This window comes from Sebastes fasciatus, chromosome 1, assembly GCF_043250625.1.
Source record: "Sebastes fasciatus isolate fSebFas1 chromosome 1, fSebFas1.pri, whole genome shotgun sequence".
Classification (NCBI taxonomy): Eukaryota; Metazoa; Chordata; class Actinopteri; order Perciformes; family Sebastidae; genus Sebastes; species Sebastes fasciatus.
In genome coordinates this window covers 17,266,952-17,287,767 of record NC_133795.1, presented here as the reverse complement: position 1 = coordinate 17,287,767, position 20,816 = coordinate 17,266,952, and the positions used below count along the sequence as shown (strand labels likewise).

Below are 20,816 nucleotides of genomic sequence, written 5' to 3'. Positions count from 1 at the left end.
TTTGCTTATTTGTCTTACCAGGATGTACAGAAGGCTCTGGCCGTCCTTGGCATTCCGGTATGTGGGCTGCCACACAATTTGCATTTGAATGATTCTGTCACATTTCTGTTTGTTGAGCGCTTAAAGGTGTAAAACGGTTTCTGGTTCTCAGTATTTTGTTGTCATTTAAAGGAACAGTGTGTAACATTTCGGGGGATCTATTAGCAGAAATGGAATATAATATTCATAACTATGTTTTCGTTAGTGTATAATCACCTGAAACTAAGAGTTGTTGTGTGTTCGTTAACTTAGAATGAGCCCTTCATATCTACATAGGGAGCGGGTCCTAGTCACAGAGTCTGCCATGTTGCTCCGTCATGTTTCTACAGTAGCCCAGAACGGACAAAACCAAACACTGGGGCTATGCTCCAAATCACATAGTGGGCGGCTGTCGCTCAGAGGGTAGAGCAGGTTGTCCACCAATCGGAAGGTCGGTGGTTCGATCCCTGGCTGCTCCGTGTCACATGTCGATGTGTCTTTGTGTAAGACACTTAACCCCAAATTGCTCCCGAAGGCATAGCCATCAGTGTGTGAATGAGTATTTAGATTAGATCCTGATGGGCAAAGTTGGCACCTTAGTAGCCTCTGCCATCAGTGTGTGAATGGGTGAATACTGACATGTAGTGTAAAGTGCTTTGAGTGGTCGAAAGACTAGAAAAGCGCTATATAAATGCAAGTCCATTTACATAGTTTTTCTTTTTACTGTTAGTACATACTGCAGCTGCCCTTGGAAAATACGTACTGTTGCATGCATTATGCATACAATATGACGTACTACTTTGTCATTACATTGCATCTTGAACTTTGACATTCTTGCCCATATATCCGCTGTGCAGAGGATTGTGGGTCAGAATAGCCAAGAAAGCATGCAATATTAATCATATTTATATACCAAATGTCAAAATTAATTTGTGCGTCAGAGCATTTTAACTGCATTTTTATTAATGCCTAACAGCCTTAGTCTCAGTTATTACTCATGTATCTATTATGGATACATGGATGAATATTTTACCAGAATGGTCTTGCTAATGGAAATTAAATTTTGCTACTGGGTGTTTTTTATTTGTCCATTTGTTCTTTTAAGTGTCATCGTGCCATTTACAGCTTCCGGATGTATTTATAACTCATCAATTAGTTTGAAAATAAAAATGTCTCCAATCCAATAAAAGTGGATTAACAGAGTTGCTATGGTAAAATATGGGATTGGCTCTTGGTTTATGGGCATTATAAAAATAGGACTTCAAGTAGTTAAAACCCACAGCAGCATGACGTAGACCAATGACTAAACTCTATAAACAGACATCTGCATTCACATGCACAATCTGTAGGCAATAGGACATGTTGATGTGTGTCCGTGTGGAGAGCAAAAGAGGCGGAACGTATTGGTAGAAATGCAGTCTGGGAATCTACCGGCTATCATCTGATGATGATTTAGCTTTTTATTAGCTTGTAAACTGGCTACCTGTGAAACAATCCGGTTGTACGCATCGTCTCTCAATTCCAATTCCAGTCTCAAGTTGCTAATCGGGCAGTAAACAATGACCGTCGCACAGAAGACGAAGTCTTGGCCCGGATATCCGCGAGCTACACCAGAACCCCAGAAATGTTGCTCCCAGAGGCAGATAGTCGATGGGTTCCAAGATTGACCGATGACAGTCGTCGGTTTATGACTGAATTGTCACTTCTTCGAATAAACGTCGCCCCGCCAGTGTGGAGGAGTCTGCTAACCTCCATTTCCATTACCATTTACTGTATGTCTAAAGCATTTCACAGGCAGTCTGTGGCTGAAAGTTATGAAGCTCTTGCCAACCATTTCCCTTTTCTTCCCTCCACACAGGCGTCTGAGTTGAAGGTGCTTATGGACACAAAGGACACACCAAAGGCCCCTACAGTGCAGAAGGCAGCGAAAGGTGAAAAAGGAGACGGTGGTGAACCCGGACCGAGAGGACTATCTGGTGCAGATGTAAGTGTGACTAAGGGCATCTTGGAGGCTTACAGTAAAAATAAAAAAAGCTTGATAAACACCCCCAGTAAGATCAGAGCAAGTCCAGATGGTGCTCTCCATTTCGATGTTTATTAAAATGTCTTATCAACATAATTCAGTTTGAAATTTAGATTTGTTTATCTCTTTCCATTTCCTGTTGTGCACCAGGGTTCCCGTGGTGTTCACGGAGAGAGAGGAACAAAAGGGGATCAAGGGGAGCAAGGACCCGTGGGAGCAACCGGGCCTACAGGTAGAGCCATTGGAGAGCGAGGGCCACAGGGACCCCCAGGGTCCGCTGGAGAGTCAGGTAAACCAGGAATACCGGGAGTTCCTGGGCGAGCTGGGGAACTGGGGGAGTCTGGCAGAGCTGGAGACAAGGTGAGTTGAGGAGAGTTAGGTAAACAAATGATTTTCTATGGACTGAACATGATTCTGTTCCAATATCGTGTATATCTCTATTTCAGGGGGAGAGAGGAGAGAGAGGTGAAAAAGGAGAATCTGTAAGTGTTTATGTCACATTGACGTTGTTTATTTTGGTCCTCCACATCAAGTCAGTGAGAAGAAATGCATGTTTTAAAACTGTTTATTGTAATTTTCAGTACAAGTGGTTGAATATGAATAGAAACAATACAAGAAGTAGACAAGAAATGAGAATGTCATAAATGATAAAATCAAAATGAAAAATAAATAAATAAATAATAATTAAAATAAAAATGTATCCTACCAACAACAAAATAAAAGGAAACATACACAAGGTCACACTGGCTGTAGTCACACAGCCAAATACATCAAACAAACAGGTAATCACAGATTGTCCACCATCTGAGAGGGGTTAAGCTAGATTATTATTGACCATTCACAAAGTCCAGGTATTTTCCCCACTTCTGAGCATACTTCACCACCTGGTTATTGAGATGGAGAGACAATTTCTGAGATGCTGCTACAGTTCCCTGTTGACCGAACCATACATTCAGGGGGGGGACAAATCCGCGGACTTCCACTCACGAACTAGGATTTTCCTAACCAGCATAAGAGCCGTATGAATCCAATCTGCATCTGATGTGGGGAGCTCGTACAGTGGTAGGGGATCATCCAAAATGTACAAACTAGGAAAAACTGGAACATCCTCACCAATATTTCATTTATGGCTGATCAGTAATCTTGTGCTTTTGGGCAGGTCCACAGAAGGTGTACCAGAGTGCCATCATTCTCGTTGCACCTCCAGCACTCTGGACTCTCTCTTAACTTAGCTCTGAATAACTGTGAAGGAGTCCAGTACATTTTATTTATAATTTTAAACTGGACCAGTCTTGTTTTAATCTCTCTGGTCTTTAAATTTCTTAGAATTCTTGTCCATGCCTCCTCAGAAAATTATACATTTAAATCTATATCCTACGACGCTTTAAGATTAGATGACATAGTATCTGAGTGATTCAGAAGCATGGAGTAATATTTTGAAGCCACATGTCCCTTTCGAAATAAACCCAGAATAGAAGAGGGTGTGTTCGAGTCAGGGGGTTTTAAAGAAGTTGAGCCACATGTGTGATCTAAAAGATGCCTCATTTGAAGATACCTCCAAAACTGATGAAGGGGTAAATCAAACTGTTCCTTTAGAGCTGTGTATGACTTCACGTTATCCCCCTCATAGAGGTCCCCAAGAAATGCACTTTTTATGTAAAAACTTCCACGCTTAACTGAGAATTTTGGGGTTTTTTTCAGGGTAAAACCGGGCCAACAGGAATGTCCGGCTCACCAGGTCAAAAGGTAAACTTCTTCTCATACTTGTTATTAGTGAAGTAAAACTACTGAGATTCCACATTTTGTAAATAGGACACAGTTCATAAGCATTTGTGTGTGTGTGCACTGTAGGGAGCATCTGCTGACTCAGTACTGATTGGTACGCCTGGGGCCAGAGGCCCTCCAGGAGTTTTAGGACCGAAGGGAGAACCTGGTGCTGCAGGATCACCGGGACCTCAAGGAGAACGGGTAAGATTTAAACGTAATATATATAATACTATCACATATGTCACAAGTTTCTATATGCAAATGAGCTACTTTTAATGCGTCTTACAGGGTCTTGTGGGATCTCGTGGCGATAAAGGAGACAGAGGACAGTCTGGAGACAAAGGACGTGATGGCTCGCAGGTGAGCTGGCTCTCAGATGTAATAATCACAGACTCCTGAAGGGAGAAAATCAGATTTTGATCTTACTCTTACTACACTCAAGACATGATGAAAATCTATGAAAGGATTATAAGAAGCAATCTGTGTTTTTGTCATTTCAGGGAATACAAGGAGATCCAGGAAAGCCAGGTCAGGATGGGAAACCGGTAAGTGTGAAGTACTGGATGTGAGCTAAGTTGTATGTGGCAATATTGTGCTTTCTGTTTTTGTAATAGAGTGTGATAAAGTAATGACTTTCTTGGTTTAAAGACACGTGTATAACTATTTAGTGAATATTTCTTTCAGCAGACATGGTAAGTGTGTTTTTTTCTTATGAGAATAACAATATATAGTTATAGTTAATAATATATTAATTCTGTTCTTTCTTATTGCATATTTGCCTAAATTAATTTGCAATATTGTCATATGTAAATATAGGAGTATTAATTCATATGAAAGACATAATGCACCCTCTCAGCTTTTTGAAAATATTAAACCAGCAGGATTCCACTTAACATCATAGGAAACCTTAAAAGGATAGTTTAGGGTGTTTTAAAGTGGGGTTGTATGAGGTACTTATCCATAGTCGGTGTATCACCTTCAGTAGATGATGGTCGGCACGCCCCCAGCAACGAGAAACGGACAGGAGCGCTGGAGCAAAGCAATACAGTACTGTGGACGGGGACGGCAGCAAAATGTATTTTAGCCACCTAAAACATAGGCTCACCTAAAAACATTGACATCGGTTTAAGTGTACGCTATATTTAGAATATTTTCCGACGGTGAACTGAACTGAAAGTGAAATGTATCTGTACTGTTTTTGTCATCTGAGTCTGCTGGTTTTGGAGAGAGCACATACAAGTCTCACTTTCAGACCAGTTTGATGTCAGAAAGGAGGTAAGGGCTGTCTGACGGCAAGATAAAGCGGTGAAAAATATATTCTAAACAAAGAGTACACTTAAATGGATATACATTTTTTTAGGTGAGCCTTTCTTTTATGTGGCTGAAATACGTTTATCTGCCATCCACAGCACTGTGTTGCTTTGCTCCAGCTGTCTGTTTCTCGTTGCCGGGGGCACGTCGACCGTCATCTACTGTAGGTAATACACCTACTATGGATAAGTACCTCATACAACCCCACTTCAAAACACCCAACTATCCCTTTAAGGTTTTATCTTTTTCCTTCCCATAGTATTTACAGTGATCACGAAAAGCCCAAACACAGCTGATGTACTGTATGTCATGATTGCGTAGGAATACATGTAAAGGAAGGAGAGGAGAGGTATTAAGCACTTCCTCACACTTTTTGTTTTCCTTCCCTCCATGTTGGAGCAGGGCCTAACAGGGCCCGCTGGTCTTCGAGGTCAACCAGTGAGTAACCAGTAACCCAGTGAAGGGGCCGTCCTCTTAGGCTTGATCTTCAGAGCAAACCACTGGGTTGGCTGACGGAGCGCTCTTTTCCCCCTCTTGGGCCGAGTCTTCATAGATCTTAGACAGTAACCGTTTGCAGCTGTGCAGCTAACACCTCACCTCACACTTCCTCTCTCTCCTCATATGTGTCCATCTCCTTCTCTGTGTTGTTTGTTTCCCCTCTTCCAACACTGTCTTCCCTCCTCACCCTCCTATCATCCACCTTCCTTCTGTCTTTCATCCTCTCCAGGGCCTGCCTGGGTTCCCAGGAGTTCTAGGCAGACCGGTAGGTTCTCTGCTGCTGGCTGGCATGCTTGAGCTCTGGAGGCGGGAGGGCTGGGAGAACCTGTCACTGTGGTATCGGATACAAGAGGGGAATGGACCAAAGCTTTAGAGATACCAGTGGGCTTTAGCTTAGACAGGAAATAGCTTGAAAGATGTATCCGCATTGAACAACAGGAGACTAGAATAACCCATCATCAGGATGCAAGCATCGTCATGTACCTCCCAGGCAAATTTCACCACTTTAATCTTAATGCATTTGTATTCTGGGAGCTGGGGTCTGGGATACGAGTCAGACCTTGATCGGTTCCTCATAAAATATTAATCAAGACCAACTGTCCCCAAAGCATCCGTGTCAAACTCGAAAAAGTTGAATTTTAAATGTATGAAACACCACAGATTTGTTGGAGGAGATGAAAGGAAGTCAGCTGACATCCTGAGCTGAAGCTCTTGCCAGGATCTAGTGCGCAATAGTAGAGGGGGAAACGAAATTGGGTACTCTAAAAAGTACTGTGTTGTCATTTCGCTTGAGTCTGCTTATCGTGCATGCAGCTGCTCCTGCTGCTGTCTGTTGTGTGCTTATCCCTCTCACAGCACTGATTTTTCAGAGCTTACCATGCGAGTGTCTCTTTATTGACATTGTTGATCCTCTGTGTTTGTGTTGTCCTACCTGTTGTCACCAGTCAGTCAGATGTTTGTTTATTTGTGTCTCCCAGAGAGCGTCAATCAGTGACACGTCTGTGTATTATTTATGTAAACTCCATGTTGTCCAATATTGAGTTGTTAAAAAAAGTACATATATTTTTTTATACAAGTGCTCAATTTTTGTAAACATATTTATGCATAAATATGTTGCTCAAAGGAATAGTTGGACATTTTAGGAAATGCAGTTATTTGCTTTCTTGTCAAGAGTTAGATGAGAAGGTCAATACTAGGGGTGGGGGGAAATATATAATATATATAATATAATATATAATACTGCATAGTATCGCAATATTTTACATTGCAATATTGTATGGATACACGGACGTCAAGTAAGACCGTGTATCCCACGGAAGACTAGCTGGTGCTATTGGTATCAGCTAATGGGGATCCTTTTTAAATAAATAAATAAAGTATCAGTCTTTTACTGTATTATAGAAACTATCAATATTGCAAATACAATGTAGACTCTAATACAAACAGTTCAGTTTGTCAGGTGCATGATGCAATATTTCTGATTTTAGAACCACGTTGCTTTTTCTTCTTTTTTTTTGGTAAAAATGTGAGACGAAGTGATTGCATCATTTTTTTGCATTGTTGCAAGTTGCATTGTTCAAAATACCTGTAATGGTACAGTAGTCCAGCCCACACAAGTTCGCATTCAGTTATGTTGGACTTTATGTAGACTCTAATACAAACAGTTTAGTTTGTCAGGTGCTTAATGCATGTGTTGGTCAGTCTGTCTGCTGGATTATCAATCCCATTTTCCTGCAATAAAAATTATTGAAGTGAGATGAACAGAGTGAAAACTGTATCTTAAACAGATGTTGAGTAAGGTAATAAATCGCAATAAATCTTAGTGCAAAATGTTTAAAATCACAATATGTATTGTGATAATATCGTATCGTTGGGCCTCTAGTGACACTAGTCAATACAACTGTCATATCTGTTCGTTGTCGTTCATATTCTGTCATCACCGTGAGGTTGCCAAGCAATCAGTGGAGGCTCCAGAAAGTCCTATTTAATGACAAACATAAGAGTGGTATCATCTTCTCATCTAACGCTCAGCAAGAAAGTCAATAAGCTTTTCCAAGATGGCAAAATATTTCTTTAAAATGTGGCCTGTGTGCAGTTTCAGTGAGTATTTTATGATGTGAATATATACTGTATATGACTTGTATTTTGCTTCTAGGGAAACCCAGGAGAGCCTGGCGTAAGGGGGCCGACTGTAAGTATCACACACATGATGAAGCATACGTATACACAGACTCTTCACAGCAGCAGTTTACATGTTGGTGGTGTGTGTTTCATGTACTGTAGGGCCCCATGGGTCCCAACGGGCTTCCAGGTCCACTAGGTGTGAAGGTGAGTTAGCTGCATATCGCCGTGCTACTGAACGTGTTGCAGCATGTGCGCTGAAATTCTTTTGTTTATGGCTTGCTGGACAAAGTCATAAAAACGTTTGTGTTATTCACAGGGTATTCAAGGAGAGCCAGGTGTTGGCGTCCAGGTAAAACAATTGCAGTGGTATTTTACATATTTTAGAGAATTACCGGTAACACTTCATTTTACAGGTCTGAAAATTTCATGGTAATTAGGTGATAATTAGCAAGTAACCTATTTGAAATTTCTTTGGAATTACTGCCAAATTACCCCAATATTTACCTCAAAATATACTTAATTAAATTAAATGTTTAGCTGTCTTGACTTGGGACTCGACTTTGGACTTTTATTATTGTTTTATATCTATTATAAACATTATTTAATAATTATATTTCCCAATAAGCAGTAATAAATAGCTGGTAATTTATTTAATACATTTACAGGAAAATAATACAAAGTTAATTGATATGCTTTATTTCCATGTCTGCAGGTAAATAGATGATAATTGGCAAATAACTTATTTGAAATGTCTTAATAAACATCAGCTACCAGGTTACATTTGTGTAGACAATAAGTCACACAATGGTGAGATTTGTGCCTGATCAGAAGTGTCTTCTATTAGTTTTGGTTTTCCACCTCCGATGAAGAGCAGCCGCTTCTCAAGTCTAAGGGCCCTTTTTTAACAATGATATGCTATTTTAGCATATCATTATTAAAAAGTGTTTATAATAGTCACTTTCGATACATTTTGAAGTAAATATTGGGGTAATTTAGCAGTAATTCCAAAAAAAAATTCAAATAGGTTACTTGCTAATTATCATCTAATTACCATGAAATTTGCGGACGTATAAAATGAAGTGTTACCCAATTTCCTTAGCGCCTAATCACATTACAATCTAGACAGTGAAGGTTTAGAGCAGATCTGCAGTTGATTTCTCCTGTCTTCAGGGTCCTCCCGGTGCCCAAGGGAGCACAGGTCTGCCAGGACCAACAGGTCCCCCCGGAGCTGTAGTAAGTGTCCCCACGGCTTCTCTTCAGGGGAAAACTGCTTTCATGTTTCCTCATGAAATTGATCAAAACTCTCACGGTGTGTATCATACTGTGTTCCTTCTCACCGCTATATTTATTTCTCCCTGCAGGGTCCACAGGGCCCTCCAGGACTGTCAGGACAGGTGGTGAGTATGTGATCCTGATCTGGTTGCCACTGTTGCTGAGCTGTGTGGAGCACAGTGAGGAAGTGTGAAATTGAAGAAATGTTCTCAGCCTGAGGCATTTCAATTATAACTGAAAATGGGAAGGTAATTAAATAAAAATGCCAAAACATGTGTGCCAAGCCTTTAATGATGAAAGGCGGGCTGCGTTTGTGTTCATAATTAGAAATAGCAGGTCACAGAACATGTGATTTGTTGTACCTTCAGCTGAAAAACAAGCAATCTCAGCATGCCATCTACCATTTTCTTGGTTTAATTTTTGTTGTAAACTGTTGGCTGTTTGCGTAATAGTATCTCATTATTTTTAAATATATAAAACAAGTGAAGACCCCATAACTGATCCATTATAATTGTGGTGTTCGAGGTGAATTGGGCACCAGATTAAAGAGAGCTGTACAGATCTTTTTAGATGATTTGCAACCTGTGTAGTGCATTCAAATGTGAACGTGACTGCACATGCTTGTGATTACACATATATTAAACATACTGATGTATGTGCTGCTCCTCAGGGCGAAGCAGGTAAACCTGGAGTCCCTGGAAGAGATGGGGTGCCTGGCAAAGAAGGAATACATGGATTACCAGGAAAGCTGGTATGTGTGTGTGTGTCTCTATGTGCCAGTGTTCATGTAGTCAACTGTATATGTAGTGTGTAGTGTGCTGTTTTTATCAGGTCCTCCTCGGTGTCATCATTGTGTAATTTGTTCCTCAGGGCATTGCTGGACCTCCAGGCCAGTACGGCTTAAAGGGGGAGCAGGGAGACAGCGGCCCTCCGGGGAAGGTAAGAACATGCTTTATCTACCGAGCAGCCTCTGGCGAAGAGGACAGTCAATGAAATTGGTTTTGTGGTTGCTTTTATTGGATCCCAGCTACAGAATGATTTGCTGCCTGAAGTGACAAAAAAAAACATTTATGTGTTGCTATTATTAGCTTCCTTCTGCGAGAGTTTTCATCTGATGCCTATTCCGAGTCTTCCTTCAGGGGGCTGTGGTCGGGCTGCTGTTGTTTGTCCACCTGGGACGGGGGCTGCCTGTAACCCAGAGACATTCCCCTGCAATTTGTACACTTGTTAATGTTGTCCTGGAGTCCCGCTGTTAGTTGGTTATATGGTGCTGCTAGCTGTCTCTGTAAACTGATATTGTAACTCTGATATCTCTGAGTAGGATGCAGCAGTGTGAGCCGTGAGGCTGAAGGGAGAGGAACATGATGAGTGCTCCAATCGTTAGATAATAGACGTTCTCTGTTGATGAGGGGATATAGTGTCAGTAACCTGTAGTTAAAGGTGCTCCATACGATATCCAGAGCATTTATATAGCAGCAAATAACTATTGTATATGTAAAGATATAGAGGAGTAATGTCTACCTGAGCAGAGAATGAAGTTGCTCTCCCTCTGTGTGTGTTGTAATCCGAGCTTCTCCATGCTTTGTTTATAGGGATGGGTATCGTTAACATTTTAATGGTACTACTACTCTTACTCTTATGCTTCTAAAGAGAAAAAAAATTTAACAAATTAATAACAGAATTAGTCTGCATGTCGAAAGTGTCCTTGAGCGGGCTCCAAGGCGGTGCAGTGTCTAGCACTGTCGCCTCACAGCAAGAGAGTCGCAAGTTCAAACCTGGCTTGGGGCCTTTCTGTGTGGTGTTTGCATGTTCTCCCTGTGTTAGCGTAGCTTTTCTCCGGGTTCTCCGGTTTCCTCCCACAATCCAAAGACATGCAGGTTAGGTTCATGACCACTGACTCTAAATTGTGTGAAGGTGTGAATGTGAGTGTGAATGTTTGTCTGTCTCTATGTGTCAGCCCTGTGATAGTCTGGCGACCTGTCCAGGGTGCACCCTGCCTTCACCCAACGTCAGCTGGGATCGGCTCTAGCCCCCTCACGACCCTGAATAGGATAAGCGGTTACAGATAATGAATGAATAACAGAATTAACATTGCTTTATTTTGGCATATATACTGTATATAGATTCATTCGAGTAGAAACAGCATTGTTTTGAACAAATCACTTATAATGTGATAATTATAATATAAAATAAATAAATAAACAATTACTTGTAGTATAAGAAACAGTCATGTTTCAGACAGGACACTATTAAACTATGATGTAATGATGGTGGATGGGGCAACGAGGGATGAACTATGAGCTAGTCTGTCGAAAACGTTGCATTTCTCCACCGGTATCTGATGCACTTTTCGCTAGATGTTTGGACAGATTGATTGTGTTTCCGCCCTTAAAGGCAAAAGACTCGTTGCACTTTTGGCAACGAGCATTGTCTGAATCGACTGACTAAAGTATAATCACACTTTGGACCGTTTTGTTCTCTCAGCCATTGTCGCCAAGAGCAGGGTCTCCGGTCTCTGTGTGTCTGTGTGTGTGGGAGAGAGGCAGAGAGTGCTTGCCCCGCCTCCTCGCACACAGACCACAGGCTGAGAGAGATCTCTCCTCTGGATATTACAAATTAGAAACAGAGTTTGTGAGATCAAAGTTGTAAGATAATGTTTGTGTAGCCTAAATAAATAGGAAATACATTTCCTTAACGTGGAGCTTATCTATACTACGGTCTTGAAAAAATTTGCCCCGGGGCTCATTTAGTACCGGGGCTTCAGTACCCATCCCTATTTGTTTACATGACTGGGCTGGCAACACATGCTTCTAGTGCATGTTTGTGCATGAGAGCGTGCCCCACTGGCTAGCTCTCATACATTGATAACAGCTGATAACGCTGTCCTGACCAACGGCATAAGATAAGATAAGATATACTTTATTGTCCCGCAGGGAAATTCGTCTTGGGCTCCAAGCCACTGCATCACACAACATACCAAAGTCACAATGTACATACACCTATAAAACAGAAATCATACAAACACTCATGCATGAACGTGCTTAAATTCACATGTTGAGTGTGAGACGGTAGTCGCAAAAGCGTAGCACCCACTCTCTCTGTATCTCACATTTAGCACCTTTAAATACAGTAAAGTCAATACAATCGGTAAAGCAGAAATTTGTGGTATTGAAGGGTTATTGAATCCAGAAATTGTGTTCTACATACTATAGCAACATCAAACACAAACATTGTGCTATGATGGAGTTAAACCAGATGATTGTGGACCTGCTCTCATTTCTGTTTCTCATTTTTAATCTACATATGCAGATGATGGGGTCGGTTACATACCTCAAACCTGGGAAATGTTTAGGTGTGGTTTATGAATTTTATCCTGGTGAAAACGTGTTCACAGTGCCCTGTGGTGGTACCGCAGCTACCTCTACCTGTCTGGGCGGTTGAAAGTGAGAATAGATCTGTATTTGGTCTTCATTCATCAGGAGATAAACACAACTTTTACAAAACTCTACTGTTATATTAAATGATATTTTGTCTGTCAGTGAGCTACCTACTGTAATATTTAACATCCTTCCCATTCAGTGGGTATTTTGAGCTGGGATTAGGCAGAAATACAAGAGCTCCATCTTCCCTTGCGAGCTGTCTCAGTGGGATTTCTCTGTTATACGACTGTTATTGATTGACATTCAAAGAGCAAATTCTCTGGCACTTGCTCACCCAGGAAAATTAGTTTTCACATGTCAGGACGATATTTAGTCACTCTTTTCTTACGCTCACACTACTCTCCCAGGTCTATATTATCTGGTGCAGTACAGCCCTGGAGTTTTATTTCAGCTAAATGGGGGAAAACCCTGTAGAGGCCTGTAGTGCCTCCCAGTCTAAAAATAACAGAGGAGCCAACCATGAATGTGAATTTCAGCTAAATCCTTGCATACATTTATGGATAATTGGCTTTAGTGTTCTATTTAAGCCTGAACCAGCCAGTCTGCAAGTGGCACACGCTGCTCTGGATTGTCTTGTATTAATTCATATTAGAGCTTGGCAATATATTGATATTATATGGATATCGTGATATGAAACAAGTTATCGTCTCAGATTTTGGATATTGTAATATCGTAAAGTGATGTAATTTTCCGAACTTACCAGCCTGTTATAGCTGCTCTATTATTTGTCTTTACCCAATTAGTCATTATATCCACATTCCTGATGATTATTTATCAAAAATTTCGTAAAAACACCAATGCTCAACCCTACAATATCATCCCAATATCGAGGTATTTTATCAAAAATATTGTGATATTTGTTTTTCTCCATATCTCCCAGCCCTTATCCATATATATATCTTGAAGTAGATGAGCTGCAAACTACATTTATGGCTTGTCAGAATAAATCTTTAACAAGAAAAAGAGAGCCTGGAGAAGAGTCTTGACAGATATATTGATATATCATCATCTTATCATGCATGATCACGCATCATAAAACCTCTGGCAGGAATTGGCAAAGCAGAGTGAACTGGATGTTCCAACGTAGCCGCTCCCATTATTACTTGAATTGAATATTTCTCCCTAGAATATACTCCCAACATTACAATAAGTCACGACCCTGCTCGGCCATCAGCGTCACTCGGCCTTCAAATGGAAACTACCTTACCACCGACTCTGAAATATTATTGCCTGCCAGTTCTCTGTATTTGAATGACTGCAGACATCTGTTAATAGGGATTGGCTCGGCGCGACAACGTCTGTGCCAATTCTGATGATGAGGATCTCAATTAAGCCAAATTTCAGCTCAGTGAGACTGAAAATGACAAGAGAAGGTCACATATATTCATAACTTCCTCTCTGCAGGGCTCATCACGTAGAGTCAAAATCATCTCTGTTTTTCACTTTTTATTAGACATGGCTCAATATAACTATTTTATTTGCAATATCAGTATCATTACACTGCAAATACCAACACCAATCGGACACATTGTATCATATAAACGTATATTAAACTGCTACAAAACTATCAGTACCCTATGAGTGCACCTGACCTTATCTGTACTCTGATTTGCTGTTGTTGTGTTGCAGATCCCCTCCACGTCTGAGCCAGGAGCAATCAAACTTTTTAGCCTCGAGCGCAGCTTTTTGTAATGCAAAACTCAAGTCTGTCAGGTTTGCTGCCAGATTTCATAATGACATGTATTAGCATGCACATTTACTAGCTATTAACTCTAAAACCGCAATGTTTTCCAAGCATTATGATAGGAATTCAGTGATTCGCTTGTACAGATGCGGAGCAGCTGTTTCAGAGATGAAATGGCCGTTTGGCAGTACAGTACGGAGAAAGGCTTGAACTGTTCAGTTAAGCATCCGAAGCACATTTTTATTCAACCACGGAGTTTCTCACACTTCTGTATTGTTTCCAGTAGCGTTTGTTGCTCCAACCCCTTTATCTTCTGAATAATGTTTGCTTGTAAAACTTCATCATATTCTTTTGCATGATGCCTCTATGGGGTGTTTTTAGTGATGCACTGATTTATCGGTATTGGTCGATAATCGCCTTGTTGACTGCCGAGGCCTATCGGCAATTAAGATGGCACTTGTTAGTGGCCGATGTTTAACTGTTGTGTTGCATCAGTTATGCGCCGGCTAAATGTTGTGTTGGTTATTTTTGCTCGGTCTCGGACAACAGTAACCAGCTGCTGATTCGGCGGCTTAAAAGTAGCCCACTAGTTAATTGATTGCAGATGCTGTCGTTCTCGGACGGATAAAAAATATTTTTTATTAAAAATTCCAAAATGGGTCGCCACATACTTGGGCGACCGTTAATATATGGGCGGCTCTCACAAGTAAAGTCTACGTGTTTGAAACACTGCTTATGTTTCTAATCACGTTTACATTTACATTTCATTTATGTTTCACAAAATGTATATTTTTGTTGGGCTACATACTGAAACATTGTTCTCATTGAGCACATGAAGGTAGTTTTATAGTGCTAAAAAGGATTTTGAATAAATGTGAAAGAAGGCTATATTAAAGGTCGTTTCATAAATGTGTATTATTGAATTTGTGCTTATTCAGACAGCGTAATGAAATGCTGAATTACTTTAAAAGAGGTCTGAGGTCCCTGATAAAAACAAAATATACAAAAACATCAGTATCCCGCTATCGGCTAAATTGTTACTCTAAACATCGGTATCGGCTTAGAATTTCACAAAAGGTGCACCCCTAGGTGTTTTTTTATCAAATGTATGCTAGCAGGCAGCTGCTCTCAAGCTCACATGCTACATTAAAGTAGTTTTTTGTGTGGCTTTAAAAGCATTTACATAATGTCTCAGTGAATATGTGTCCTAAATTCATATCATATTGTCGCTTTTCTCAGAGCGAGGAGTTCTGACATCCCTGGAGCTGAACCAGAGATGTTGCGATCACAGCATATGGTATCTGTCTTCACCACTAGGCCACCCGACAGCAATTTAAACTCCTCATTGCCAGCAGCCTCTGATCGTCAGTGTTGTAGTTTCTCTCAAGTGTCTGAAGATAAAGACACAAAGATGGAGCTTGCTTGTCAGGTATTCGGTATTCGCTGCCGTTCCTGTTGTTTGTAATGTTGACATGAATCGTGACTAGTGTCTTGAACAGCTCCCCTCACTGCTGACTGCCTCAGGTTCAGCACCTTGGACAGAGCCACCGTGACACTGTCAGTGAGTTCACTAGTTTGATGAATAACAAGGCAACACTTGCCCATCTGCTCAGCAGCTCCACCATTTGTTCACACACACACACACACACACACACACACACACAAACAAAGATGAAGTGACAATGCATTTTCCAGCTCCAAAGCTTCGATGGACTTTGATAACAGTCACGTGTAAAGCTTTGTTGTGTAAAGTTGGCTTCAGTGCTTCTGGGTGCAAGAACTAGAGCTTCCTTTTTGCTTCATTGACTCATTCTTGACCCAGACAACTTTTCCTGGCAGTTGTCATACTGTCGAGACGGAGTCTAAAAATGTTGGGACACCAAAAAAAGAAACATCACTTGATCACAAAGTAACTCCTGAGCGACATTATCAGCGAATTGTTCCTCGATTGTCAAGTACAATTGAATAGGCAGATTATTAACACAAGAATTGCATCTCTTAAAAGGTAACTTTGATATTTTTCACCCTGGACCCTATTTCCTCATGTTTTTGTGTCTAACTATCTAATAGGGACAACAATTTCTAAAGATGGTCCAGTATTGAGGGAGAGTGCTGCAGACAGCAGCTGCTCACAAGCTGCAATATGGTGCAATTGAGGCAAACTGGCACCGTCATTTACGTCCACTGAAAGTGCTTGTTTTTGCCATGACAGGCTCTGATTGTTATGTGTCTGACAACATTATGAAAAGAGTCTCGCTCAAGGTGAAGTCTCGTTCTGAAATCTTGCGAGGTGACGTGTTGCCGGAGGACAACGGTGGAATAGTGGAATACATCCATGGTGGAAACACGAGTGCCAGCCGGGCAGTTTGTTGTGTTGGAGTACAGAAAGTGCTTAGTGTTATATTATATATTTTCAAGGTCATGGCTGAATATTTAGATGATTTCCACAATGTGGATGAGGTCTTTGAATTCGATGGGCGATTGAGCGGGGACTTGGATACATTAACAATAACCGATCGGATCAAACGAAAGCTAAGAAAAACGTTTTATTTCTCTGTAGGGTCATTTCCATAATGTCGTCAGACAATTATAATAACCATCTGAGCCTTTCAGTGGCAAAAAAAATCACTTTTAGAGAACATACCGTTACAATGGGTTACAGCGTTATCCCTCAATAATGGACCAATTCCCATTAGACACAAAAGCATGGGAAAATAGGGTCCAGGACCAAAGTTACCCTTTAAGCAAATTGTTGTAAGACCTTTTCCTCCTACAGAGAAGAAGAGTATAGATTGTCAAACACATTCACTGTGGCGTAGTGCTGTAGCAGTGGGAGTTCTTCCTAAAGACATTAAGGCTCTTAATCTCTGAGAGCTGGTAGCTAATATAATACTTGAACTAATGCTTTTAAGTACACTTTTACGTCTTTTCACGAACAATAACCCACATTACGCTGCACAGGTAATTACTATTATTTTTTCCATTTCTCTGCACACTTACAGGCTGTGGCCGGACCCCCTGGAACCAAAGGAGAGAGGGTGAGTCATTATTTCATTGGCATTAACGTGGAAGTAGCTACATTAACCTTTTTTTTCCTCCATTGTGTAACATAATAACGCAGCTTAGTCTGGAAATGAAAGACTAAAAGATTCTACATATCAGCCATAACATTAGGACAGCATGGGCACTCTGACCGGTCTGCGGCTACTCAGCCCCATACGCAACAATCTGCGATGCACTGTGTGTTCTGACACCTTTCTATCGGAAACCAGCATTAACTTTTTTCAGCAATTTGAGCTACAGTAGCTCTTCTATTGTATCGGACAACACGGGACAGCCTTCGCCCCCCCTACGTGCATCAATGAACCCTGTCGCCGTTTCATCGGTTTTCCTTCCTTGGACCACTTTTCCTGACCACTGCAGACTGGGAACATCCCACAAGAGCTGCAGTTTCGGAGATGCTCTGACCCAGTCGTCTAGCCATCACAATTTGGACCTTGTCAAAGTCGCTCACATCCTTACGCTTGCCCATTTTTTCTGCTTCCAACACAAAATTCAAAGTTCAAAATGTTCACTTGCTGTCTAATATATCTCACCCACTGGCAGGTGCCATTGTAACGAAATAATCAATGTTATTCACTTCACCTGTCAGTGGTCTTAATGTGATGGCTGATCTGTGTATATGAGGAGGCAGTGGCTGAATGCAGCTGACATCACTTTTCTGCTTGTAATGCAGGGTCTTAATGGTCAAACACTGCCAGGTACCGTTGGAGAGAGAGGCTTACCTGGAGAAAAGGTGAGTCTGACCAAAGCATTAACCCTGAAGGCTCACTCTCAGTCAGTGCCACAGAGACAGTGTGACAATGTCAAGTGCTGTTTCATTAACACCGTATCATAACTGCTGTCTTTCAGGGTAACAGGGGAGACAAAGGTGCTGCTGCCAACAAAGGAGAGAGAGTGAGTACTACCGTCATGCTGCAGGGCAACACATATTCTTAAAGTTAACACAACAACATGTTCACAATCATGTTATCTGTCGTCATGCTAGGGAGTGGATGGTGAACCAGGAGAGCCTGGAGAAGATGTGAGTAATTAGCTTCCACTGACACTGTTGTTGTTTTTCAGGATTTATTTTAAACTGATTCTCATGTTATATTACTGAATGTGGTTTTAGTTGTGTACATATAGCCTCGCATTGTTCCCAAAGGTCTAATGCTATCATCTGTCAGTGAAGATTCATCACACTGCCGTTAGTACAGTGTAATTTAAGGTAAAATCTAGTCAGGATGTAAACAAAGATGTCTACTAATCAACAGATGGCTTATATTTGTACAATTTGTGACCCACATAGACCCATCTTTGTCCTTAATTTGCCATGCAGCTCAGCACTGTGTCAAGTTGTTCTACTCATAAATCAGAAACAAACATTAATTAATTAATTAAAATAAATTGTGAAAGTGTATAAGGCCTTCGAACATTATGATCGAAGTCTATGATGACCATTCCCATCCTCACTTATGTCTCATAAATTGTTGCAGCAATTTTTTGGGTTGATACCATTTCTTACACAGATTTGGTGCTAAATTTAACCATTTTTTACCACTGGAGAATAGTAAAAAATTATCAATAATGCCTCCAAAATACATCATTAAGACACCAAGACCTTGAGGAACACCATAGAAAAAGCCATGCTGTGATTTGGTATCAAAAACTTTTGACATTCAGAGATTTGTGCAAGAATTGTTTTTTCCGGCAATTAGATGGCGAGCACTTCTGTTCTGTAAACTGCTCAGAAACCCCCGTATTGTCAACATACCTAGGAAAACCATCCATCCTCTGAATGCTGAGTGATTATCCTAGAGGTCACTACAGGTCATTTTATACAGTGAGGTCAAGTTTAAAAAAAAAAAAATGATCTCACCATATTATATGGCTACTATGGGGACTAACATCATCACACTTGAATATAATTGGGCTCATTGCTTACATTGAGAGGCAGCTTTACAGTGATACCCAATTTATGTAATTCCAAGACAGTTTAGGGACTCCAGTATGCAGAAATATTTAAACACATCATTTTAGAATAGGCGGAATTAACAGTTTTTGCCCAAAACTGCATGCGATTATCATAAAGCGTCTGTAAAGGGAAGACTCGTAGGTACCCATAGAACCCATTTTCATTCTCATATCTTAAGGTCAGAGGTCAAGGGATCCCTGTGAAAATGTCTATGCCAGTTATCCTCCTAAAGACAGTAATGTCCGTCGGGATCGCTGGTGATCTTGTGTATAAATAGTTACCTTGTCAATTATATCTATTTTAACTAGAATCGCTCCTGAAGAATTATTAAGGATAACTATTATTGATCCGTTATTGAGCCAATGTGTTCTTTTATTCAAGAATATTTACTTTTTCATGAACTTGATGAAACACTAAACAAAGTGCATTTGTTATTTAACATCCTTGATGATTACTATTTTGTGAAAAAAAGGGTTTTGCTTGTTTTTACCATAATGATGTTAGTAACTACTCAACAAAATCCAGCTCAGATTTTTATATTAAAATCATCAAGCGCAGCATATTGATATTTAGCATGGTTCTACTCGGAGGGCCTGTGCAGTAACCAGCTCCAAATTGGACGTTTTACTCATCCTAGTTATGTAATCGCATTCTACTGACTTTTCTGTTATCCCAAAATCAAACAAGAATTCAGTAAATGTATATTGATACAAGTAAGTGTATGAAGATTTTACCACACTTTTGAAACTAGGATTCTTTATGTCAAACTCATCCTCTCCAAAGTCGGTCCAATTATTTATACTTACCTTAATCAACCATTTTTCCTCAGCACTGCTATTAAAGTCCCTAGATCTCCTGTCTAAAAGTGTCAGCTGTAATTGAGACCAATCTCCTCTGATGCTCGAGCTTTTGATTATTTGTCGTCCTTGAGGTTAACGAGGCATGTTAAGTGTAATGACAACCAAGCCGCTGACGGTACGCACCAATACTGATGGAACGTGTCTACACCTGCATTATAATGAATGCCAAACTGATATTTGGGGGGCATGCAAACATTTTTAACACTATTTAAAGGTGCTCTATTAGATATCCAGAGCATTAATATAGCAGCAAACACTATTTGCTATGTAAAGAAATAGAGTAGTAATGTCTACCTAAGCAGAGAATGAAGTCACTCTCCCTCCGTGTGTGTTGTAATCCAAGCTTCTCTGTGCTTTGTTGACATCGCCGGCCAGCCAGCCGTACACACCTTTTTGTGCATGTTTGTGCATGTAAGCATGTCCCAATGGCTCGCTCATGGCCTCCGCTCTGCACTGCGCTCATATGGCGCTTACAGCTGATAACACCGTTCCGACCTATGCCGCTATTGCCGAAGCATAGCACCCACCCTCTGGTTCCCCCACTCAGCCGTCTCCATGTTGAGAGCTGTGTGGAGGCAATAGAAATGCTCCCAATCTCGTATTTAGCACCTTTAAACAAACTTTGTTATTATTATAAATATTAATTTAAAAAAACAAACAATAGTTTGCACCAGGGCCCCTCCAAAAAATGATGTGCCCTACGGCCACAGTGTCCATGGTGCCCCCCCTGCATTACCCCAGCTGATTTCGCCGTTTTTCTCCTCTGCTTCCTTCCTGTTAATACGTTTTTTAGACCCCAGTG

General features: G+C 40.8%; 1 protein-coding gene across 1 annotated transcript in view; it reads left to right on the top strand.

Moving 5' to 3' along the window:
- col7a1 (collagen, type VII, alpha 1) overlaps window positions 1-18,233 on the top strand; it is a 64,675-nt gene extending 46,442 nt beyond the window's left edge. The window contains exons 72-91 of the mRNA XM_074634285.1: window positions 22-57; window positions 1,877-2,002; window positions 2,192-2,401; window positions 2,488-2,523; window positions 3,743-3,787; window positions 3,893-4,009; window positions 4,097-4,168; window positions 4,309-4,353; window positions 5,847-5,882; window positions 7,773-7,808; window positions 7,901-7,945; window positions 8,058-8,090; window positions 8,912-8,974; window positions 9,103-9,138; window positions 9,684-9,764; window positions 9,884-9,952; window positions 17,140-17,175; window positions 17,874-17,933; window positions 18,050-18,094; window positions 18,186-18,233. Coding sequence (XP_074490386.1) covers window positions 22-57; window positions 1,877-2,002; window positions 2,192-2,401; window positions 2,488-2,523; window positions 3,743-3,787; window positions 3,893-4,009; window positions 4,097-4,168; window positions 4,309-4,353; window positions 5,847-5,882; window positions 7,773-7,808; window positions 7,901-7,945; window positions 8,058-8,090; window positions 8,912-8,974; window positions 9,103-9,138; window positions 9,684-9,764; window positions 9,884-9,952; window positions 17,140-17,175; window positions 17,874-17,933; window positions 18,050-18,094; window positions 18,186-18,233 — 1,275 coding nt within the window. The remainder of the gene's footprint in view (window positions 1-21; window positions 58-1,876; window positions 2,003-2,191; window positions 2,402-2,487; window positions 2,524-3,742; window positions 3,788-3,892; window positions 4,010-4,096; window positions 4,169-4,308; window positions 4,354-5,846; window positions 5,883-7,772; window positions 7,809-7,900; window positions 7,946-8,057; window positions 8,091-8,911; window positions 8,975-9,102; window positions 9,139-9,683; window positions 9,765-9,883; window positions 9,953-17,139; window positions 17,176-17,873; window positions 17,934-18,049; window positions 18,095-18,185) is intronic.
- The last annotated feature ends 2,583 nt before the right edge of the window (window positions 18,234-20,816 follow it).